This window comes from Botryllus schlosseri, chromosome 12 (assembly GCF_051294905.1).
Source record: "Botryllus schlosseri isolate E-star chromosome 12, Bs_hap1, whole genome shotgun sequence".
In the NCBI taxonomy this organism is placed as follows: domain Eukaryota; kingdom Metazoa; phylum Chordata; class Ascidiacea; order Stolidobranchia; family Styelidae; genus Botryllus; species Botryllus schlosseri.
The window spans coordinates 11,446,561-11,470,963 of record NC_137247.1 but is presented as its reverse complement, the minus strand read 5'-3'; the positions used below and the strand labels follow the sequence as shown (position 1 = coordinate 11,470,963).

The 24,403-nt window shown below is 41.1% G+C and overlaps 3 protein-coding genes and 1 long non-coding RNA gene across 4 annotated transcripts in view; 1 reads left to right on the top strand and 3 right to left on the bottom strand.

Moving 5' to 3' along the window:
- Window positions 1–3,040: 3,040 nt before the first annotated feature.
- Window positions 3,041–16,436, bottom strand: LOC145451899 (RAD50-interacting protein 1-like). Its single transcript, XM_080330118.1, has 17 exons — window positions 15,013–16,436; window positions 14,002–14,243; window positions 12,332–12,514; window positions 12,083–12,274; window positions 11,004–11,038; window positions 10,806–10,945; window positions 10,150–10,239; window positions 9,797–9,901; window positions 9,462–9,591; window positions 6,926–7,097; window positions 6,589–6,679; window positions 6,087–6,194; window positions 5,918–6,025; window positions 5,160–5,308; window positions 4,922–5,102; window positions 3,922–4,040; window positions 3,041–3,567 (listed from the first exon to the last, which is right to left on the bottom strand). Exons 1-17 carry the CDS (start codon window positions 15,145–15,147, stop codon window positions 3,339–3,341), a joined length of 2,409 nt encoding a protein of 802 aa, XP_080186244.1. The 5' UTR covers window positions 15,148–16,436; the 3' UTR covers window positions 3,041–3,338.
- Window positions 9,899–12,516, top strand: LOC145451921 (uncharacterized). Its single transcript, XR_013919128.1, has 2 exons — window positions 9,899–10,052; window positions 11,933–12,516. It is a non-coding gene; the product is annotated as an uncharacterized LOC145451921 (long non-coding RNA).
- Window positions 16,437–16,916: 480 nt separating the features above from the next.
- On the bottom strand, window positions 16,917–17,945 carry LOC145451919 (U8 snoRNA-decapping enzyme-like). The gene has a single exon (XM_080330140.1). The coding sequence runs from the start codon at window positions 17,690–17,692 to the stop codon at window positions 17,066–17,068; it is 627 nt and encodes a 208-aa protein (XP_080186266.1). The 5' UTR covers window positions 17,693–17,945; the 3' UTR covers window positions 16,917–17,065.
- A 1,080-nt stretch (window positions 17,946–19,025) lies between these two features.
- Window positions 19,026–24,403, bottom strand: part of LOC145451896 (uncharacterized) — a 102,201-nt gene continuing 96,823 nt past the window's right edge. Inside the window, exon 2 of the mRNA XM_080330117.1 lies at window positions 19,026–22,442. Within this exon, the coding sequence (XP_080186243.1) occupies window positions 19,925–22,348 (2,424 nt within the window). The 5' untranslated portion in view covers window positions 22,349–22,442 and the 3' untranslated portion in view covers window positions 19,026–19,924. The remainder of the gene's footprint in view (window positions 22,443–24,403) is intronic.

Here is a 24,403-nt window from a genome sequence, read left to right as displayed (position 1 = left end):
ACGAAACATATAGTTTCAAATTCAATACTTTCTACCCACTAGGAGAGTCCTGAAACCATTTTTAAACCAGAGTAGTTTTTACCACTTACTAATACTGTATAATTTTTCTGAATGTGATTGCGATTGCCTAGGTTACTTCCTTTATTTTTTGGTATAAGATATTGATTTATCAAAATTTTGGATTAGACGTATCTGTGAGATTTCCAATCTTCACTCGCATCGCAATTATATTTAATTTTTCATATTTACTGGGAGAACTGCATGTTTATGCTATTCAGGTCTCAATGGTTTATACCTGCTTTATACCAATACTTTTAATTTCAAGTCTGTTACTGCCATATTGTTATTTGGCCTCACAGTATTCCCAACGTACTTCGTTGCCACTTGACTGTTAGAGACCCTTAGAGCAGTGGTGTTCAAATTTGCGCCTACTAACAATGTAGCATGACATTTGGTAGTATATAGGTAGGTAGTTGGTAGGGAATTTAGTCCCCGATCAGTTTTAATGGGGAAGCTATGCCACACTAATGATATCCAGCATTATCTTTTTTGAAATGATGATGTAATGCAGCGACGGGGAACATACGGCCTTATGTTCATATTCCCCTATCCGGACCGCCGGATGGAGAAGTTACCCGCCCTTGATGTAATGCGTTCTGCAGAGCCAAGGAAGCCTTGACTCTGATGGCCAAATATCTGATACTTGATAGGATAGATATATAAATGTATAAATAATGTGCAGTGTACAGCGTACACTCACTGTTCTAAAGTTGTGTGAGAAGCGTGAGGTGTTTTTTATTGAGATTGAAGAAGTTAACAACAGTCTGTACTTACCGTGACAGATCTCGTCTCTTGACTGTGACACATCAGTTTCAGCTAGTTCATATCAATGCATACATCCCTTTTATAATTTATTCGCTAACCAATGTGTATTAACCATGACAGTATCTCGTCTCTTTATTTTAACAATCTAGTTCATATCAATGCGTGCCTTTTATAATTGATTTTATGTTATTACGGTGAATGCATCTTTCCACACTAACTTCATCTTGCTCTTGTAGAATGTAAATCCACGTACATCAGCAAGTACTAACCGAATCACTGGTACCGCTTTTATGTTGTCTAGAAATACGAACTTTACCTAAAGTAATCACTAGCGCGATTTTTTTTTTAACATGTCAAAAAAGTCAGGTCAAAATTGTATCATTGAAAAACTTGGCATTTTAAATCTTTTTTTGCATTTATAGGCCTACTGTTGTAGACGGCCCATTGTCTGCCTAGTGTGAATCGTAAACATTCAAATTGAACAAATAGGTTGACATGGTGTTATGCTCAACGTACCGCAATATCCCAACAGAAGCAAGACAGTGTGGGCATTGCATGGATCTTATATCAAGAAGCGCATGATGAAAAATGGATCTGATATCAAGAAGCGCATGATGAAAAATTGTGATGTAGACACTATTGCCAGAATCAAGCAACACGATTTGTCACCAGCCGTGTACGCACAACTTCAGTGTTGTCAGGCAACAACTGCTGCTGTTGAACGTTCTTTCTCCATCCTTGGCAATCAACTTAGTAAGCAGACACTTTCTACCCGAGAATGTAGGAAAGTATCTTTCGTTGTACTTCACATTTCTACCATACTGCGTAATGTAACTACTGGAATTCTTTACTGTAACTACTGGATTTCGTTAAAATAAAGTTTTTTCATGTAAAAATTTGACAGTTTTTGAGGCAGAAAAGTGTTTTTTCAGGCCAAACCACTTCATAAGGGCAGACAGTTCCAACCAGAAATGAAGATAAGTAGTACAATTCTAACATTATGTGGGAAATCACCTAATTTGCATACGTTACGTCAAAATTTAGATTTTTAGGGTCAAAATCTTCCGTTTTTTAGGTCGCCCTAGTAATCCACATGTAGCGGTTTCTTCAGCCAGAGTGATATCCAGCGAATTGTGAATGACGGTCTCTGCTTGTAAGTATCTTGGAGTCTCTTTTCTGATATGGTCTAATTCAGGGTTGTAACAAAGTAAGATGGTCCCGAGTCAATCTCACTTTGATAGTTTTGAGTCGAGTCAAGTTAGAGTCCAAGCCAGTTTTCAGTTCGACCCACTTTTTTCAACTCTGCTCGAGTGATATAGAATGGTTCGCATTCATAATATAGTAATTTTCCTCAGTCTTAAGTTTCTGACCCTATTCTCCAAGCACCATAGTTTCTGACCCTATTCCGACTGCGGGGGAGTTAGCATAGTGATGACGATAAACGCCTACCGCCCAGGTTCGATTCCTTGTCCGAGGTTATTCCGGGCTCCTCTTCCCCGGCGTCGCTGTTCCTACGGCGACAAAAAAGCCCAGAAAAAAGAGTTTCTGGCCCTATTTTACAAGTAGGCCTATCAGGAATGATAGACGAATACCAATAATGTGGTAAATTTACTGTTCTTCGAAGTTACAATGAAACATGTCTGTTGTCCTAGTCTCGAGTCGTGCACAATGACTCGAGTCACCAGAAAATTTGGAGTCGAATCATGACTCGTGTCATTGCAACCCTGGGCCAATTATATAAAACTATGCTAAGGCATGGTTCGCACTGAACATCATTGACATAATGATGCGATTCCACTTGCATACATACAAGCAGCCAGGATAAAAGATTTAAGTGACACGACATGACAAGTATCACGGCACATTGGCAAAGTGCGGCAATGTAGGGAATTGATGGAAAGTGCTTTCGGCCCACTTCATTACTATTTCAGTTACTGTATGTATTTCTAAATTGACCCAACAACACTTGTGCTAACCGTTCTTTTTTTGGTTCTGCTCTTTCTGGTTCATCAAGACGGTGAAGCAAACGTCTTGATTTACACAATTTCGCGTATTGCGTGAAATCTCACTTTTTTTACTGACTGCAGTAATTTGGAGTTAAAGCTGTGCGAAACCTGACAGATTCAAAAACCAAAGTGTTGTTATTTTCGAAACTAGTTGCGATCCACATATCGTATGCTATCTGAGAGTAAAGACCCGATACAACACCACCGACGCACGTAATATGTTATGTTTTTTTCCGCAGATCAGATACAATGTTTCATATATTGTCGCCGGTAGAGATTTGTTATGAAGAAAAAACATTTGAAAATCCAGGAAAATAAGCGATCGAGCGATGACTCGATACTCTTGAGCCCGGTATTTTCGTTACACCTAAACACCATTCCGCTACACGTGGAACCAACACACCGGGCGTTGCCATGGAGCTCAAAATTTTGAAATGGTAGTGACATAAAAAACGTGGCAGCAGGCCCAACTTCCTCATTCCGGCTACGCCCACCAAAGGACACATCTTAATTATTCAAAGGCCAGTCGATTCGCAGTCTTAAGATATTAGCCGCGTCATCAGGGCTGAGCAGGCTGATATGGATATCGTTGAGTGCCGCGTTCGGATTCACAATCTGTGCATTCGGATCGCGACTGGCATTGGACTTTGGTCCGCAGTCCAAAGAACGAAGGACTTCGCTCAGAAGCATTGCGCTACCTGGTTGGAGGTTCAGCAAGATACACGCTTCTTTCATCCTGAAAACATCACTGCACTCAATGGTGGCAAAGATGAACTTATAGCGAATTAAAAAGCTTGCACATGCGGTTGCAAACGGAAAATACAGACAAGTCACATTCCCTAAGCTTCAAGGACCCTATGACACTAGAAAGCAGAGAGATCTGCTGTAGCTCCTAGTTTAGTATTCAGTATTGAATACAAGCGCAGGATTATGGCGATCACGTTGGCCTACAATGGTAACATAATCATCATTTCCTAAATAAATGAATGAACTTTACACACAACATAAGTTACATGAGCATAAAGCCAATTAGGTTTCTTTCGCAGTGTCATCTACGAAACCAAACAAATTGATTATCATTATTTGTTACCTTCTGAAGGAGTTCTCGGGATTCCGCGTGTACGGGCCGAACAGCGGAAACAAATTTCTTGTCATGTCGAACTGAAGTTGCAAAGCTCCCCCGACATTGAACTTGCTCCTCATCACCACCTGACGAGACGGTAGATTAAAGTGGAAAAATGTAGCTAAAAACATTGTGGCTACTTTCATGCGTGTTGTGCATTAAGTTAACCGATTAAAAATTAGTGGCTCAAAACAAGGTGGTTACTAGCGAACGTGTGGGTGTATGAAGCCTAGGGCTACCAAATTTTGGAAATGTGAAAAGAGGACACTTTTTCAGAAATTTGAGACTTGCAAAACCGGAGAAGAATTCTCAAAAATCGGTGAATTTTTCCCACTTTGTGATCGGTTGACTAAAAAAAAAAGGTCAACTACCGTTTCTTCCTCCACATTGCCGGGTGGTTAGGTCAACTTTTCGACCAGCCAGAACGTCACTGCTGTGCTGATTTACGGCATATCACTCGCATTTTGCTCTAAATATGACCTAAATTTTCAAAAATTAGGTCAAACGGGCGTCCTCCGAGGACACTTTCAAAAAAGTCAAAAAAGAGGACGTATGGTAACCCTAATGAAGCCATCTCGGTAAAATGATAGATCGATAAGATTCAAGAAAGAAAAGTAGCTCAAAACACGAAGGTTAGTTCAGTGTGTGTTTGTGAATAAATTCATAGAGTTAGAATGCTAAATTGATCAGATTGAAGCAAACAAGTAGGCTACTCAATACATGGTAATTACTTCTGTTTAGATGTGTGCATGACCATGTGTAAAATTTTTGAGTAAAAATGCTAAATCCATCATACTCAAGCAAAAAGTATTTCAAAACTCGGTGGTTACTTCTATTCGTGCGTCTGTCTGTACTCAGTATGTACTGCATAAACATATGCCAGTTACAGGATAAATCGTAAAAAACTTACAAGTTGCTATTGATGACATAGTATTTAATACTGTGACTACATTCAAAACGTTCTCACCTGCTCATACAGAAACGAGTCGACTTTATCGGTGACCTTATGCCAGCACGACGTGAACATGCGCGGACAAAGTTTCCTGTTCAAGAGGCCGATCCTTTCTTGCAAAACCAGAAGCATCGGACAGGCCGTTCTGGAAACGGCAAGGGTCAACTGGTCCTCCTTCGACGGCAGGGTCAGCCAGCTGAACGTAAAATTATATAACAACAAAGAACACGCAATTGATGCTGAAAGCTACTACCTCTCGCTGGCGTAACTCCAAGCTTTTATTTCAAATTCTGAGAATACAATCCGTGCGACTTGCTCCACGCCGTCTGTGTGAAGGTGTTCATAGAGACGGAGGATCGCGTCGAAGACACTGTTCTCGTATCCCAAATTGTCTGTCTGCGACTGAAATTAGAATTGATCAAAGTCGTAAACATCGGTTCTATTATTCTGTTACGCTCAAAACACACAATCAATGTTCTCTCTAAGCTGCGCACGTGCGCAAATGCGCAGTGCTTGGACGGTCTCTGCGCATAGAAAATCAAAGTCACGCACAAAAATTCTGAAATTATGACCTTTTTTTAGTCGTTACACACTGTTTTCCACGGGTCTGCGCAGTGAGTTGGTGAGTGTGCGCAGACCCGTCCAAAATTAGAGGGAACATTGCACACAATGTGATATAATGGTCAAAATGACCAAGTACAATCTATCAATCTTACATCCTTCTTCACCTAGTGGTACTACTAGTACTATTGTTGAAGCTGAAGATAAACAATGTCGGAAATTGACTTGAAATGGTCAGCGATCTCAAGATATAGTTGCCAATTAGATGGATTTCTCCCATGTGTATGTTGCTTCACATATTATTGTACCGTATGTAAAATTGGTATCCACGGCTTTCTGTCAGTTTCCTTCAATAGGTGGAAACATGACCTCAATGCATGTTGCGAGTAATCATACTCCGAACCCTGCTAAAAGCATAGTTCAAGCCCAACGAGAGGGAAAAAAACTCACATTTTGTCTTTCCCCAAAATTTAGTAACGATCGTGGAACGACTTCGTTCGGACCCTGAGCACCGTCAGCGTCCTCCTTGTCCTTTTTATATTTCAATTCCACAAAAAACTGAACGGACGGAATATAAATCTGGAGATGTACATGCGAAAATCTTGACCTTGAGACTTACAGAATTCTCGGCCCATTCCTTCAATACCTCAGAAACGTAGTAAGTGGCGTTCAGTACGGCAAAGTGTCTGTCGCTCAAAGGCGAATCGCTTGACTCGTTTTTCAGAACCTAAAAAGATTAATATGTTTTATACCATGACGATGATGTCTATCTTTGCGCGCAACAAACACTGCAAAAGCTCAGAACTTTCATTATATCTATACAAAGAAGCTTAATCTACTTCAGTCGAATTCAGTTTATTAAGAATTTCATGAGGTCAAAACACAACATTCGGAGTACATGGGTGACTAATAGAGTTTCGTATTAGTCATTCGTGTTCAGCACGTATTCTGTTTAATCAAAACTGAGTCTACATTGTAGGTGCAAACAGAGGCATGGTGTAACTGATTGTGTGGGGAGTGACAATACATGAAAAGGTATTACTGAAAACACAGCGTCGACATTAGGATTCCAACATTCCGGGTTTATCTCAACAAATTACGAATACTGCAAGGTTACTCACTTGGGTCAGTCTGATCCTGAAGTCGTCCAAAAGGTGCATTTGCAACTCCAAGAACTTAAATTGAAAACCGGCAGTGGGAATGCATTTGTATCTGAAATAGAGTGCGCTAAGAAATAACTAGTATTTCATTAACTTGTTTAGTTTTCGAGTACAGAACTGGGTTTTAGCAACTTACGCTCTTGGAATGGAGAAGACGCCAGAATAGAGCAGACAAGAAACAATCAAAGTATAAATTTCTGTATGCATTGAGTAAGTTTGGGGCAATACAGTGGAATAGCAAGACGTGAACGAAAATAGAGGAACCGGGTAACTCGATGAACTGTATTCACACACTGACCTGTCTGTTATAGTCAAAAGCATGGTAATAAACGATTCGGCACATTCGGGCACCATCATCTCATCCGACTTTCCTTCCGTAGCGACGGCTTCACTACCACCGGATTCTACCCCATACTGAGCCTCCCATGCTTTTGGAGAAGATAGCATAGCGTCCAGCCGATCCAACGCGCCTGCAGCAAAAGATCGCATAATGATATAGGCACATGTTGTGATATTACCACGACAAAACTGGAACATAACTTGCCTTATATACAGGTAGCAAAAAGTTGTAAACACACATTCGAACGCAAATATCGAGTATTGACGGCACCATGCAGAGAATTCGAAAGAATACCAATACAGTTCGGTGTGACGTGACAAGACCGCAGTTGAAGAGATTTTCTCCATTAAAATAATGGCAACAAACCAATAGTATAAACAACGTGCCAATTTATAAGAAAGCCATAGTGTTTGATAAAAAAGAACCCATTACATGATGTCACACTAGGTCGTTTTAGTTTGGCAAAATCCCTTGACATGAAGTTCTATACAGCCATTGAATGCAGTTACAAAGTAGCGCTGTTCTGCTGGCCCAGGGGCGGGCAACTTCTCTGGTCGGCGGGTCAGATATGGGAAAATTAAGTACTCGGCGGGCCGGATTACAGAATTGATACATCGATCACGTATTTATCCACCGATATATGGAATAAACCCCAATTTAATGTCAACTTTATGTTTAAAGCATTGACCAAAAACACTATTTAACCCTTTCGCCGCGGGTGGATCCTAGAGGATCCATGCACAGTTTTTCACAAACACGCTTCAATCAATTAACGACATCTTGCGTTGTAGGGGTCATAAACGGTTACAATGATCGTCTATAAATAGCGATTGTCGATACGCATACGACCAGCTATATATAACCCATTGCCTTATGGCATAACCTGTTCAAAATGCAGATTGAATACAAAAAAACGTTTCCCGCAATTTACAATGTGTAGCTCAGTTCGCCTGAATGAACGCTAATCTTATAATTCCTTATATCTTCCGTTCTACACGTCGTAAGCAGACACAGTTGTCGTTTTAGAGTAGTTGTTGATCGCAAGAGTTCATTGCAACCATAATATCGGGAATTAGTTGGATAGAACACGCTTCGAATTGGTGTGAAATAAAGCAATATTCTGTTACGTGAAAAATGCCGCGCACGTATGAGCATTGCCGCATAAGGCCATATACATTCACTTACGATTGTCTTATACAGATGAATGTCACACACATAGTTAGATGCAGTCCATAACACTTCAACAAGATCAGTATCACGAAGGTTGGTCTTATATATGTTACACGACGCCAGTGCTAAACACTGCAGACATGGGTGTGTAAGTTGGCGCGAGTGTACGGTACTCGCGCCTGTAATAACAACATGTAGACCGTTGAATCATCCGTTTTATATGGTATACGAAGTTACTGTAGACTTCAATGAATAGATGGTGATCATAAGCCAATATACCGACGAACCTGTATCGGAATTCGATGTGTAGAACACGTTTCAAATTGATATGAAATGAAGCAACAAGAGAAATCGCGCGCCTATGAGAAGTGTCAAACAAGGCAATATATATACTTCCGATGGCCTTTTGCAGTTGCAAATTGAACATTTTGTTAGTTATGTACGATCAATAGTATCTATAAGATCAGTAACATGGATTTGGACTTATATAACTGGACCAGGCAAAGCCAAATAAACACGAATTACAACGCGCGTTGCCTCCATCGCGATGACGTAATCAGCGGCGGCCGTGAGTAACGCTTATAACGAAAACTTCCCAGTCGCGGTGCGCACGATTGCGTAAAGATTTCAAGCTCAGTAATGTCTTGTTTGAATGCCGAAATTGATATGTAAGACAACCACGTGGTCATTCACCATGGGAAGGATTATGTATCACGTCACGTGAAAACGAAAAACAGATTTCTCTTTCAATTTTGAGAAATCGCGTAGACTGGTTTGAATATCATCGTCACCTCTCTCGCCCGAGCCTTCCGAGTAGCTCAGTTGGTTAGGCTGCTATTTCCTGATCACGGCGATATATTGGGCGTCGGTTCAAGTCCCGTTGTTCGCGTTTTATGAACTTTTTGGTTGATGCATTAAAATTTGGCCTAGAGGCCGACCGCGGGAGTAGGGTTAATGAATTTTTTACCCCAACGTACTACTAATGTCAACAAGTTCTTTGAAATCTGACTGCACGTCAACATCAGTAAAATTGGAACGGAGACTTGTCTTGTTCATGTTCATGGTCTCAAATGTTTGCTCGCAAATCTATGTAGACAAGAACGGAACAAGTAGTTTCATGAACATATTTCTCAGGTTGACAAACTTGGATTAATTCTGCGACGCATAAAGTCGCCAATACTTTCAGATTAGAATTTCACTTTCAAGGTAGAAACTCTGCGGGCTGCTCAAAATGACGTCGCGGGCGTATGTTGCCCGTCCCTGTGCTAGCCAATACAAATCATCCCAGCATTCTCAGTTCAAAACACACACCACACATACATACATGCTTTTTCGATGCTTATCCACTTCTGAATGCATTCCGCGGACATAAAGACGTTCAACGGGTTCTCTTTTTCGAACGTAAAAGGAGAGAAATGATGTGATCCGCGTAGTTCTCGGTCGAAGAGTAAAACCTGAACATACAATCGTGAAATGCAAAATCGTAACAGATTACACAGTAAAATGGCAAATAGAACAGTTACAATTTCGATTTTTGAGCTGGCCTTGAATACCTGTGTATGCCCATTGCCCACCGGTAACACCATACATATTTTGTCCCGTTTCCACTGACACGGAGCAGTGTGGTATCGTGTGAAAGTATTGAACAAATCAAGATACCTCATCAACGGTGTGCGAAAATATATCATCGTTCACGAGAAGCTGATCGATATCTTCCGCCAGCTTTCGGTTGACGAGACGTAGCAGACCTTTCGTAAACATGGCCTGAAGTGAAACCTCTTTTATTAAAGCATTTCTAATAACGGGATTAAAATCAGTGGAACAGACAAGGCCCAGTCAAAGCGGCCGTGGAAAAGAACACCAAGTAGTTTTGGGGAGTTGACCGGTTCATCTACCAGTGATGGGAACAGCGTAGGTAAAGGTTTAGAACATATAACCCAAGCAATATTGGTTACAAAATCTGCCGGAGTAGGCGCAGAAGTGGTATGATTATAAACGCCTCCACTACTCACCAGGGAATCGACTTTGAAACCATTACTTTCAATAATTGGTTGTACTGTGACCTCCAGAAAGTCTTTGTGGTTCCCCACCCAGTTTAATATCTGAGAAAAATAGGTAGTTATGACACCAAAGACTCACGACTGGATAGTCCTAGCTTGACTTGATGGGGTTCAAGCTGCTAATTCCCAATTGAAATGCATAGTTTGGAATCCAAGTTGCAGTGAAATATTGCCAATGGTATTGTATATATAATTTTTAGTTCATAGATAGCACAGGAAGCCAGGATAATACCAGTGAGGTAGATTAACGCCAAATATCATTGAGAAAGAGAGTTCAGATTTATTTTCGTCTGTACCATCAGGTACTTTGATGATGGAAATGCGATACGACCTTTGGGTAAGGTCATCTTAGTCTCGAATCACCACTATTTTCTCCTCCATGCTACCCGTGGATTCTGAGCGCCTAGCTGGATAACAGAGGATACCAGTTTTTGACGTCTTGGGTCTGACCATACCGAGGACTGAACCCGCCACCTACCGATTAAAAAGTCGGACGCATCACCATTACACCATCTTGCTCGGTAGCATTGAGATGAGCAGCATTATTTTTTTCCTACGTTAAGCTTCACCGAGACAAGTATTGTCAAAATTCAACTTTCACAAATCACCTGAGTGAAATACCATTCCGGTTTCGCGATTGAATTTGTCGGCTTATTCCCAGAGAAATGATAGCGAAACCTTTTCCGTAACGGCTTTAACATCAGTTGGATCGGCAACAAAATATAACTCTCCGGCACGGCCGATCGATCTGATAAACGAACACTGCTGTCAAGACCAGTCGACCACAGACCAATAAATATACTGACCTTCGGTTTGCATTTCGGCTTTTAACAAATGATCGCTGTGTAAGCATCGTTAAGGTATTGACAAGACTTGAAAGCAAACACGCACGTCGCACAGTATCTTGATCGCAGTCAAACAAACATCTTCAAAATGTTTCGAAGTCGGCCAATGTAAAATGCGAGCATTTCAATACCAAAATCAGTGACAACTGCTACTAAGAACGAAGAGCGTATTGCACAATTGTCGGAAGCAGGCCATTGGAGGTCATCAGTACTGATATAGATGATTATTTTGTAAGTGCTCCAATATATTCTTCACAAGAACTGAACAAATTTGTGTTCAGACTACTTTGGCTTAGCTACCTCACCCAAAACACTCAATTTGATCAGATCGAATTAGTTCCAGAACTAACTTGTTTTAGGAATGAAGTTGTCCCGATTGACGGACAAGTATGTCAGTGTGTTATGTTAAATATATTGTGAGTCGCCATCGACAAAACGTTACTGGGAAAATTTTATTTTTTCTTTGGTCACTCAATTTTAGTACCACTTGGAGCAAGTTTTAGCGGGCCTGGGTAGAGACTGCTTGACTTGACAAAAACTGCCTTAATTTCTTATGCGTAAGACACAATTCGCTGCTGAAAAATTTCAAGTCAGATGCGTCCTAAACAGAGCCTGATTTTGTTTCAAATAATGCTTTGACACTTTACAAAGGCAGGAAATTCGGGATTATTCGCCAAAACTCTAAACTGTTTATCTGAGTGTGACATACATAAGAGGAATTATTATTGAATAGAAATGAGCTGATCTTGCCCACTGATACTTGCAAGTGATATTTGACATGTCATGAACGCAAACCTTAAAATAGGGTATGATGACATATCGTCAGAAATAAGACGGGGCAGCCACATAGATCGAGTACACAAGCCAGTTCATGATTCCGTGCTTTCTAGGTTCACGCCAAGAACAAAAGCATAACATACCTCCACACATACACAATTAGACAAAAGAAACATTTCAAGAATTCAAAACTGCGGAGAACAATGGCATCAAGGTGACGACCCACATGTGTGTCACAAGTTTCGATTTGGTAAAAAGGATACGGCAATTGAATGTGCAGAAGATTGTTGAAGACCCTTTCGAAGTCACCCGCGAGATCTGTGGAAGGGTTTGTCCCTGGTGTTGTTTTTGAGTTTTGTCTATCGTTACCCCCTGCCACCACCTTCGGTATATGACTTGCGCCAGGCGCTAGGATATACGGCCATCCTATTTTCTTCAGTATAACATCTAGTTCCCTATATAAAAAAGCCTTAAACAAGATATCAGATCGAAAATTTCTAAGTATTTTATACTCTGATAGTCGTTCGATCAATATTTTGTTCCAATAAAATATTGTGTCCGTTATGAATTTCACGAGGCTCTCGCACTTGGAGTGGTCCTGTATCGTGAGTCTGTTTTCGATTGCTACGAGATGGGAGAAGGTGTTGCATGCGTCCGTGAAGCTCCCGCATAATATGCATCTCTGGATATCCCCGCTGGAAAGAGCAGAGTGATACAATTAAAAGTGTCGCCAGGACAAAAAATGATTCTAGCGACGGCCGTGAATTGTACATAACCTATCTTTAGTATAGCTAGGCTTCTCAATCACTCTCATTGAAAAATACCGAGAAATAACAAGCGATGTGTTCCAAATTTCCCATTTCAGCCAGCGATTAGCAGCCGTAACCCTCGATACACGAGTGGGCTTCTAGGTGATTGAACGGTTGGAGCACAAACGAACACACCACTATCTTTTTAGTACCGTTTAAGTATTGATTCACTTGTAGGTCATCATTTGTCAGCACCCAAAATAAAATGACCATATCTGGCATTAATTTACACCATACTATTGGCAGCCTAGGCGATAATTCAATCACTGTGAGTTATGTGCGATGACTCCGTGGGATGTCCGACAGGCCTACATGTTAGTCATGTCAGATGGGAGATGGCAGATATAACTAAGGCAATAGTTTACAGTGAAATGATTCACACCATTGGCAGTGCGCATTGAACATGCAGACAAGTAGTATCAAAACTCTTCCGGCTTTTTGGACAGTGTTGAACCACAATCATCCTGGAATTTTATCTACTAGTAGAATACATTTAATGAATCGATCCGCGTACAATACGGCATACACGCTATTTGAATACTGTTGAAACTAATAAAACTAGTCGGTTTTGGTACTCAAGTAGAGGTATAAGTAACATCCTAAATTTCTACTTGAGCACAAGTAGAAGTAGCAATTTCTATAACATGTCAAAACCACTTTAGGTGGACGTAGAAAAAGATCTGAAAAGAACTCGAGCAGTTTCAAAAAGTAGACTTGATCAACGTCTCGTATCCTTTTTTAGCAGTCCGGAGGTGGCTACTTCCGAAATTACAAGGTGAATCTTTGCAACTGATGCTACAAATACGTGAAATTTTCGAAAATAAGTAGGCCCTAACAGTTTCTGTGATACAGGGGCTATTTCCCCGAATTATTAGGACAATTTTGCTCGCAATTGTGCTGCAAACATACCCCAACACTACTTTCTTCATTACAAAATTTAAAACGTACAAAATAAGTAGTTTTACTGTTTCTACTTGTGTAGAAGAGGAAGTGTTCTGAAAACAACACTCTGGTAAGTACTAAGTAGGCCTAGTGCACATACGCTAAACTTACTTCAGTACAATACAATCAACAAGTACTTTGTTACCAGAAGTGGCCAAAGCATTTGTGGAGTGATAAGTAGCGGTTTCTAAAAAAGTAAATATTCTAGAGCTAGTTTTGCCTAAAAATTAATACTGTAAAGTAGAAGTCTACAATCGTAATCACCGTAAGTAGGCAAAATCATCTAGAGTATTTCAAAAAAGTAATACTCTATTACTGACCACCTCTGGCATTTCCACCATTTGGCATCTCTAATCAAAATAAAGTAGGGTACAGAACTTTCCCCGCCTATACCAGTAAGCAACACGGAAATTCCATCTACAACGCCATACCTCAAACCCTCGACACGCTCCACCAGCTGCAGATATATTACGAATCTTTCAATCTCCTCTACTTGGAGAACCATCCCGTTCAGGTCTCGGTCTATTGGCTCCGACTCTGCCAGAGCATGATGTATTCTCCGTACCAAGTCTTCCTTGCGTTCAACCAGTTTTGCGCCTTCGGACAGCGTTGCCTCGGCGAGTCTGATGGCGCCTTCTATTTTTGTCGGAACTTCGGTGCGAATCACAGAGAGCTAGGAAAACGAGCATGTCATAAAACATGATTATTGTAAATTAGCGCCATAAGTACGCGAGGACGGTACCATACAACAATATACGTCTGATGTCATGTATCAGGAACCTGATTTAAAAACGAATCATTCACAACCTGGTATATTCAAAAATATTTCCAGCGACTCATGGATTGCATTAGACCAGGGGTGCATGTCAAACATACGTCGCTTGGGCTGCATCCGACCCCGTGATTGTACTATCCAGCACATTTCCAACAAATGTTGCCATTTTAGTAACAGTCTCTTGTATTCCCACAACAGATACGCGTGGCTAACGTCACATTATGACCAAAACAAAGGAGCGTAAAAATATGCCAACTTGTATGGTCGTTAGAGTCACTCTTTCTGAAGTTTATAACTGTATTTAACCGGCCAATCATCAATTTGCGAATAAAGGTGTTGCTAGAATAGTGTCCCTATGATCCGTTATGTCATGTAATATACTGCTATGTAAATGGGCTTGGCTTGATAATAAAGTGGATACGGAATTGGGGGTTCCATTTTCAATTCATTTGACTGTCCGGCCCATGAACCGAGTTGAGCTCGACAGCCCCTACATTAAACAATTAAGTGACAACATTGATTCATGTGTCGTTGTAAAAACAGGTGGCCTGACACCTGACGGAAAATTCTTCAAGTCAAAAAATGAAGAAGGGAGCAATGTCACATTTTGCCCCCCTTGCTACAGCTGCTACACTCCTGCCATTGACCATGACAATGACTTGATTACCTGGTGTTCAAGATTCCTTTGCTTTCCAAGGAGTTCCTCGTAGATCCCTCTTGCGTTTGAAAGTTGATTGAGTTTGGTTACTTCACCGAAGTTTGTATCAAAAAATTCTTTCACGATACCGTGATGCCGACTCATCTTGTCAATAGTCAAACGTTATGCATACCAATGATTGCGTGGGTGAATGGACTACATATATTGACATAAATAAGATAAACCTGAAGAGTAGTGGTGCGGTCATAGCAAATAATTCGATTCATAATTCAATCAGTATTGCAACTCAAGTAGAAGTAACATTAATGTCTTCAAACTCTACTCAATTACATGTAGCGATATCCAGAAGATGCTAAAACCCATTTTCGGTCTGAAGAATAGTCAAGACATTATTTTCAACACAAAAATTTGATCTACGTGCCGCATACTTTTTGCAGTAGATCAGAGCCAGGCTTATTTCGAGATTGTAAGATGGAGCTTCGTGACTAACACAAATCGACAAACGACATTGCAAATGGGCACATTTTTCGAAACTGTAATCAGTTATTTCACTCATAACATTGATGCAAACCACTCTACCACTTTCTACTATACAAAATCAGGAGTCTGGATGGTAGTTAGCTCTGCTTCGAAATACGTTTGGTAGAAGTGATCTGAAAACACAACAAGCTGGGAAAAAATAAAAATTTCGCTACTGGCCAGTCACCTCATCACATGTGAATTTAATAAATTGTTTGGTCTTCACTCAAATGCCAAATAAGAAAGGGAAAGAGATAAAAAGACATAAATAATCCAGATTTCAGATAAAATCCTTCCCATAGAGACAGAGAGACCATTGATTTATCATCGCAAATACTTCTAATGAGAAATAAATTTACAAGACACAAAAGGGTTGATTGGATGCAAAATGCAGTTCACGAGAGAGAGAATTTATCCGGTTCCACCACATATCTATAAATACAAAGCTAAATAGCCTATAATTTAATGCAGAACCAGGCTGTAGTGAAGGGATCAAGAGATCAACAAGTCAGCTACAGCACGAAAGGAGGCTTGTTGCAAAGAAACTCAGAACACAAAAATAACACATTCGGAAGAATTAAGATATAAAAACAGTAGGAATATATGCATAATCTCATAGTACAGTACGGTAATCGTGAGATGAAGCTGCAGCGAAGAGATTTGGTGACCATCGAGATATATTTAGAGGAAAGCACATTAAATGCATATTAACAATCTATGATTATTAATTATCAACAATCCATTGAAGGGTGACAACTGACAACGTTGTACGTTCACTAGTGCTGTCCAAAAAAACTTGGTTTCCTGAATCTTGTTGGATAGGACCCATGTATAATACGCACCCTGAATTCGCAGTAAATGAATAGTACATGCTTAAAACCGATTATACAAGCTTCTCGTGTTGACAAACTTGTGTGTAAGCTTCTCGTGTTGACAAACTTGTGTGTATGATAGGTTACCAGCGATGGTTATGCTTTAGTATTCGATATCATCAATCAACAATCATGACCAAACAATCGCTAATCATTATACACTTAACGGCATTGTCTCTACATGATTGTAGATACCAGCCAAAGCCTATTGCAGATGCAATTGCTCAGGCCAACAATTATATCGTGCGCACCAGGCCTATTGGAGATGCCATTGACAACCGCAAAGATTATATCTCGCGCACACAGCCTGTTGTATATGCGATTATTCAGGCCTGTCCGCTTGAGCACAAACATCAAACCAACTCAGCAGGAGATTGCGTGCTGTTGTGCAGCGCAGACTACTCGCGCTTATTGGCAACATGCTTCTTGCTAATTGGTAGCGCATAACACTGATAACACGAATTACTGAGCAGGATGCGATGACTGAATGTGATGCGCGATTGAAGACAAACATGAAGAAAGGTGTGGTTTCAAGTTTTATTCCGAGGGAGATTTTTTTTCAAGGCTTGTTGTACCCATATGCATAATGCGAACTCCCAATTTTAGGACAAAAAATCGGTAAAATTGTGGGCATTATGCATGAAAAATCACGGTATCCTTGGGATTACGTATTACTGCTGAATTTCCTTCCAAAACGCTAGCATCTCATCATGATTAAAAATTCCAGTTTCCAGCAAGCCTTCAATAAGCTGCTGCCTGGCATTGCCGATAAATTTATTTTGCAAAAAATCCACGATTGGCAGATAAATCCTTGAGATACCGACACCTTTCTGGACAGGCACATTCACAATGCCTAAGGTTTCCTTTCCCCACTCGATTGAATCAAAAACACGCCTTTCAATGGCGGAATATTCCATTTCGGTGACTTCTTTCAGGTAGAAGTGATTTATAAACTTCCTGGTAGGCATTGTGTGAACATAAGTTCCTCGATAATTATCTTCTGTGATCATATATTCCTGATTCAAGTTTATTTCTTCGGTTAACTCACGGTTTAGTCCACTTTCAATGGTTTCGCTTTGATCTCTCAAGTCCACAAAGCCACCCGGAAAGCCAAGGTTACCATCAAAGCGCATAACCATAAGAATGTTGTATCTCATTGGGATACGATCGAATAGCTGCTTTGTGTCACATTTACTGTAATACATGGCATGGGCTGCTTGACGATGCTTGGAATATCTTGACAAGGCATCCTCTTTTGTAATTTTCTCTACCGAAGAATCATCCCATGGCTCAGACATGTTTTGAAATCAGTTGTGGTGGCAGGATCGTCTAATTTACAATCAAGAAAGAAATTCCCATGGTCACAGTGCAAGCATAATTATCATTGAAACAGTTGAATGAAGGTTGAAAACATTGCACTGAAGACAGTTGCATTAATCAACCAATCACAATGGGAACTGTATTCGTGCCATATATATGTCATTACGAATCTTACTGCACCGCTACAGGGACTTAGACAAGATTCAACCACACTAATGTATTGCAGACTACCCAAGGGACTACCCAGTTCCTATTATAATTACCAAACTTTCGCCCAATGTCACAGATATAATTGTCAGCATAGCTGATTGCCAACAATATAAGAATGAAATCAACCTAATTCAACTGGTAAAAATCACAATATTTCGGTAATGTCGTACTCGATTTTCAGGAATTAAACACTATTACTACGTCTACCCTCTACGTGGTGCTGTGATATTTACCAACAACTATACTGAATATACCTAGCAATCATATTAAGGAATAGGAACATCCTGATTTTTGATTTCACAATTCAAAAGGATATAGTAACGAGTCATGTATTATAAGAGTCAGTAAATCGGCAGTCGAATTCTGGTATCCTTTGATTAGCTTATGCTACGTTGTTTAGAAATCCTTCACTCGACTGACCATCTTAAATCGGCAATTATATAAATGCTCTATCGGACTTCTGCAGAAAACCACCATGTTCAATGCCCTTGTATGCGAGTCACGAGAAACAGACAGTTCAACTTGTTACAATTTCGACTGTGACTGCTCACATTAGTCCCTAGCTTTGCACTGACTTTACTTGTAAAGGTAATATGATTGCGCCCCTTTTGCATTAAAATAATAGCAGCAGCTCGATCAGCTGCTGATCTGGTGACGTAACATTGTGTTGTGAGACTACGCAGACTACTCGGGCGTTACATCAAAACTATCAACCCACCATAATGTCCGTGTACGATCGTGGATGGCAGTAAAAACTCGTATGTCGACAGGTAAAATATTACTACAATTTTCTCAACTGATCTCAGACAAAAAACGTGTCTCTGATCAGATCTCGACGGTGCCGATGCGGGAGCCACAAGTTACTGATGACATTTACTAAGTACCTTCCCATCCCACATTACACCCCCAGGACGATGAAAGGAGAAACGCACAATGCGAAGGCCGAGTGCTAATAAAAGCTTACGCGATTTCCGTCACCCTGTTAAGGTCATATACTATAGCAATTTCTGATCCTCTATCTCTGTGTATATCTAATCGGATGGTTCTGATTGGAAAAGCCTATCTCTCTGTCTCCTTTCGAAACAAACCAACATACCAAAATTCTCTTGGAATAAACCGATGTAATCACACAGCGACTGTCCAACACAAAATTATTTGAGCATTAATTAGTAGATTATATACAAATAAGAACAAACTGGTAATAATTTAGAGATTTAATCCATAAAACCGCTCTATTCTATGATGAAACTTCGATGGATGGATAGCAGCAAGCAAGCTACTACAGAGTACAGACATGATAGAAGTGGTAAATTGACATAGACACAATATCTGCTTTTAGATCAAACATAACCGCCGAAACGGGTAACCTTAAATTAATCTATAGTTAACGACCAAATTTCAACACACACGTATTAAAACGGCAAACATCCTCATCTTGAAATTAGTACTTCATAGCGTCGGCGTAGGAAGCGTAATGCGAAATATTCTGAGATTAAGTCCTATTCAAGCAATAAATAGTGGAGTTGGAAGAAATGCACTTTCCATTAGTCCATCGTCATACGTGGGGCCATGTTACGAAATGCAAATGGCTTCGAAAATCACAAATAGGCCTGGCCACCATGTGAACACAGCGTATTTAATATTCAGGGCAACACAACGATGATACCGCACCGCAACAGGGCTAATCGCGGCAAGTTTACAATGTAAAATTTGTCAATAATAGAATATTTTGCAGATTTCATTCAGGCACAACCGCAACCCCGAGAATGCCCGTTTCCGGGCAAGCTTGCATTTCTTTACTCCAGTGGCTTTAAACTTGGGGGTCATTCTTTTTTTTTGGAGGGGGGGCGTGAAGGTGCTGACCTTTATTCAGTAATCAGCTTTCCAAATAGGTCTGGCCGGAGGTGCTGACCATTTTTTTAGTAATCAGCTTCCCTAACATTTTCAAATCCAATATTGGGCCGTGACCATGAAAAAAAGTTAGGTAGGGAACCACTGGTCTACTCCATATCCCCAGACTCCTGCGTCACGCGCGTCCGCGACGGAACCTCCATCGACGGATACTCCGTCACGCTCGAGTCGTCCAAATCGTCCAACGTGCAGCCTGCCTTCAGATGAAAGTACACCTTCTTCCGCAAAGTCGGTATCGGCATCGGCACCTGTTTTCGCTGATACTTCCCGACTGCATCGCTAACCATCACCATCATGCTCAACAGGTCCTCCGTTTGATGGCACGATTTAAAGATTTTGACAATTTCCTGGACATAGTACGAACCTTCGCGGATCGATCTGTACGAAATGTATCCAGGAACAGTGGAGTGAGCCATTAGAAAGTCGGACTTGTTGGGAGTACCTTTATCTGTGATGTCATCGATCACAGGACCATCGTGAGTGATGAGATCGGCTTCAGGTGCATAAGCCGGCATTGACTTCGCGCCTTGACAGGCCTGGATGATGAAGATTTTGGGTTTATCGGCGAGAGTCACGCATTTTTCCGCCCAGAACATCTTCTGCAGGTCGCATAACTTAACTTTGAAGCCGTCCACACCAAAAACGCATCCGTTGTCGCCATGAGACAGAATGATCAACAGAAAACAGTCGTATTTAGTATGATCAATTTCGCTGGCCTCCTTCAAGACTTTCATCATCGACCTTTGGTCGAGATCGTTGTGTCTTTCAACAGTGAAATCTAGCCGTTCAAAAAGCATTTCCAGTTTGTCGGCATCGCAGTCGCTGCCTTCTCTGTCGTCAAGATGGATGTTTGGCAACACCTTCTTAACCTCGGTTCCCACATTTTCCGAGTTCAATTTCTCGCGGCGTTCGTATTCCGCTGTCTTGCGATTCTCTATAAACTTCACGTTATTTATCAATACGCACAGCCCCACCGGCGAGCTGTCCATCTTGTACGATCCCTTGTTTCTCTGCTCTTCGAGTATTTGCGCTTTCAGCTCTTCGCGCCTCTGAGACTCAAGCTGAGATTCTTGTTCCTGATTAACGGCCGTTTGTGGAATCGCAGATGAATCGTGTGAAACCTTCTCGTCCAGCGCGTCTTCCTTTGCTTTAGATTCAGTCGACGACATGCTAAGACCTTCAAGTTCCGCTGAAACCGTTTTCACATCAGGTCGATGGTAGTGATTCTGGACTTGATATTGCCGATGTACAGGATAGGACTGCGGGTTAGTGTGATGATACACTGGATCCTCGTAGGGCTGCGGTGGAAAAAATGACTTGCCGTGATAATCCTGGTGATGAACAGGCATTCGAGGAATTTCAGGATAGGTCGCAGAAACGTGAAGAGATTGTGACTCGTGACGTTGAGGGGGATAGGGACCTGGCTGTTGCCAGGATAGAGATGACAAGCCGTCGTAAGACTGACTGTGATGAGGATTAGGGTAGTAATTGTGAGAGTAGTTTGGAGGCATAGAGGCGGGTGAATCTGTCCTGCGGATTTCGGGGTATGTCATAGCAGTCCCCACTGCTTTTGGAGTAACTTCGTCATTAGCAAACCATCGGGCCTCAGACACCTTGATTCCACCGTCAGGATTATCGAAATTGTACATCGCTGGTTCGGGAGATTGGTAATATTTCTGCTTTGTGTTGACGGTTCCCTCATATTCATATCCCGGAGACAGAGAGGCGCGTGGCTCTAACGGTGGGCGTTGCATGAATGGCATTGCTTCCACGCGACCGATAGTCTCGCGACCGATAGTGTGGTCGTAAGAAGGTGGTTCAGACATAGGTGGAGAAGAGTGCCGATCGGGAAACATGTCCTGCTCGCTATTTTGCAGTTGCTGCTGTTTGCCGGCTGGCAGCACAACACCTTCGTCCCCATTGAGTAATCTTTGAAACATTTTCAGGGGTTTTACGTTGTCAATGTTCTGCAATATCGACAGCAGGTTATCGAATTCGTCGCCGCTAATTACGTCTTCCTCTTCCAGCTTCCACAACAGAGCCAGAACGTTTTTCGACGAGTCTACACTGCGTATATTCAAATGCTGCGAGCACTCGTGCCGGAACGACTCGAAATCCCTTTGCGACAGCTCGTCTTGAAGCTGGACGGTTAGCACTCGGTATGGGCTAAATGATGAATACGTAAAAGCCAAAAACTCGTCTTCAAAGTGCTTTTTATTGCGGATACACGGGATGACCTTGAGTAAATCCATTCTTCTTATTATATGAAGCGCCTCCGCTATGAATACAGCGCTATAATGCGAGATCAAGTCTCTGTCCTCGAGAAACTTCACCAGATCCAGGCAAGAGCTGATTTCACGTCCGCGGGGAATGTGATCCTTGCACAGGAACAACAGGGTATCCAGATTTTCCTTAGTAAGTCCAGTTGCTATTTTACGCATGACTGCGCGGTATTCCTGCTCATTCTGCCCACCAGGGATGGGCTTTGTCCGTTTAGCGGAATTATGTGACATCTTTTACAAGCAATCAAATTACCCTTTTACGGGCAAAGGTGCCCGTCCATTAACCGACAACGATAGATTTTTATTTAATTTCACCACGTTATCTGTTCAACAAAAGTGATATCAATCAACAAACAGATTGATTCTATAATACACTCACAAAGACATCATAACTTACGCGAAAAAGCACATTTTGTATGCACAGAAATAATATTAGAATAAAACACAATGATCTGAGCTGACACATTCTTACTTTGATTTACCTTGATTTAAATTGCCGATTTACAATTGCCTGTGAGTGAGAAGTGCCGGCTCAAAGCTTTATAATGCATATTTTATTCTAAATACATTATTAGAATGCGGTATGGTAAGATATCTCCTACATTTAAATGAATGGCATATATTCGCAATATTGCTTTAAAGTTTATTTGACTCATGACTCAATCCAATCTACTTATAATTTGTGAATCCCATATCATAATAACGAAGCAGTCAACCACTCAACGCTGATACCTTGTTAATTGTGCACCATGAAAATGTGGTCAATCATTGATATTAGCCTATAATGTATGTACGTCAGCAAGTTGATTGAAGAAAGGAACGTAAATGCTCAAGATCTTGAACCGAAATAGTCAAGACGTTATTTCCGACCAAATTGAGACGACATTTTCAATGGTTTCCAATGACACTTTCAATGTTACCAGATAAACATTTTCTTCTGTATTGTTACTGTTTGGGATGTATATGAAAATTATGAAGATGTTTATGAATTAAACGATTGTTTGCGATTTGCGTCGACATCCCTGAGCCTGACATCACTACATAACATAACATAAAGTGTAACAATGCCTGCATTCTATAACTTAACAAAGAACACTAGTGAGAGTGTGTAGTCCTGGGTTGGTTCGGTTTGGTCCCTAATGGAACCATGCAGTAATAGGGATATCAGTAGCCTATACATTAAAGGTAAAACTGATCATTATAGTAGCCTGGTCTGTCATGGTGATTTTCAATATAATTTTGGGAGACAAATCTTAAAGCAACATTTCGGAGCAAACTAAGAAGATTAGAAACTCATTACGTTGATAGTGAAACTGTGGCAAATGTAGGAATCTGGGACACGAGGAGCATGTTAAATTTCAGACTTGCCAAGTTTATGTATCAGTTTCACTGCGGTCGTTGCCCCGAATATTTCAATGACTTCTTTACCTCTGAATCAAAAGCGCACAAGTACAACACACGCGCGTCCACGTCGTCCAAATATCATATGATCGACCGGAAAGATCATCGCTCTATCAAATATGCCGGACCTGATGTGTGGAACAGCATCCCGCCGGCCATCCGACACTCCGACAGTCGACGAGCATGTCCACATTCAAGTCGAATTACAAGCAATTACTACTAAATAAATACAGTCCATCCTCAAGATTACCGGACCACGACTGACCTATCGATCTCGCTTCCCATGACATGCCGCCCTATTTCTTGTCGCTTTCCTTTTCTATACTATATTCTTTACTTTCATTCAGTGTGCATGCCTCCTCTTTACATCGCCTGGGCCAAGGTGGGTGTCAGATTCCATAGACTACTCCTTGTCGCTTCGACATCTTCCTGTCTTTTCATTGTATCGCATTTTTTGCGGTGTATTGAACTGATAAAATTGCTAATAAACCGATGATGATGATGATTGAACCTATATACCTTTGGCTTTATGACTTATGAGTGTTACCGTACGCGGTACGCCTATACCTGATGACGCAATCGCTAAATCTGACTAGATGCGGGATGCAGTGTTTGCCTCACCTCCACCAACTGGCAACTGAATGCGCTCAGTCGGCCACTCAAGCCGTACTTGTTTGTTTTCCTTTCTCCCCTACCAGCGGCCAGCGAGCTTCGGTGTAACACCGATGGGCGACAGCGACAGTCGACATTGCGTCATCATGTCGCCAAGGTTTTCTTACTCGAGTAACTCAACTAGAGAAAAACTTCGGAGAGTATCTTCAATAATCAACCACAAAAAGAATATGCTTTGCATATATTATTGACCAACTTTTACCAACGGCACCA

Coding starts and splice junctions, on each gene's coding strand:
- LOC145451919 (XM_080330140.1), bottom strand. CDS start 17,692: ATGTCTGAGCCATGGGATGATTCTTCGGTAGAGAAAATTACAAAAGAG.
- LOC145451899 (XM_080330118.1), bottom strand. CDS start 15,147: ATGAGTCGGCATCACGGTATCGTGAAAGAATTTTTTGATACAAACTTC. Junction 12,515..14,001: donor GAGCGTGTCGAGGGTTTGAG/GTATGGCGTTGT, acceptor TGCTCTTTCCAG/CGGGGATATCCAGAGATGCA. Junction 5,103..5,159: donor TGGAGTTACGCCAGCGAGAG/GTAGTAGCTTTC, acceptor TTTTACGTTCAG/CTGGCTGACCCTGCCGTCGA.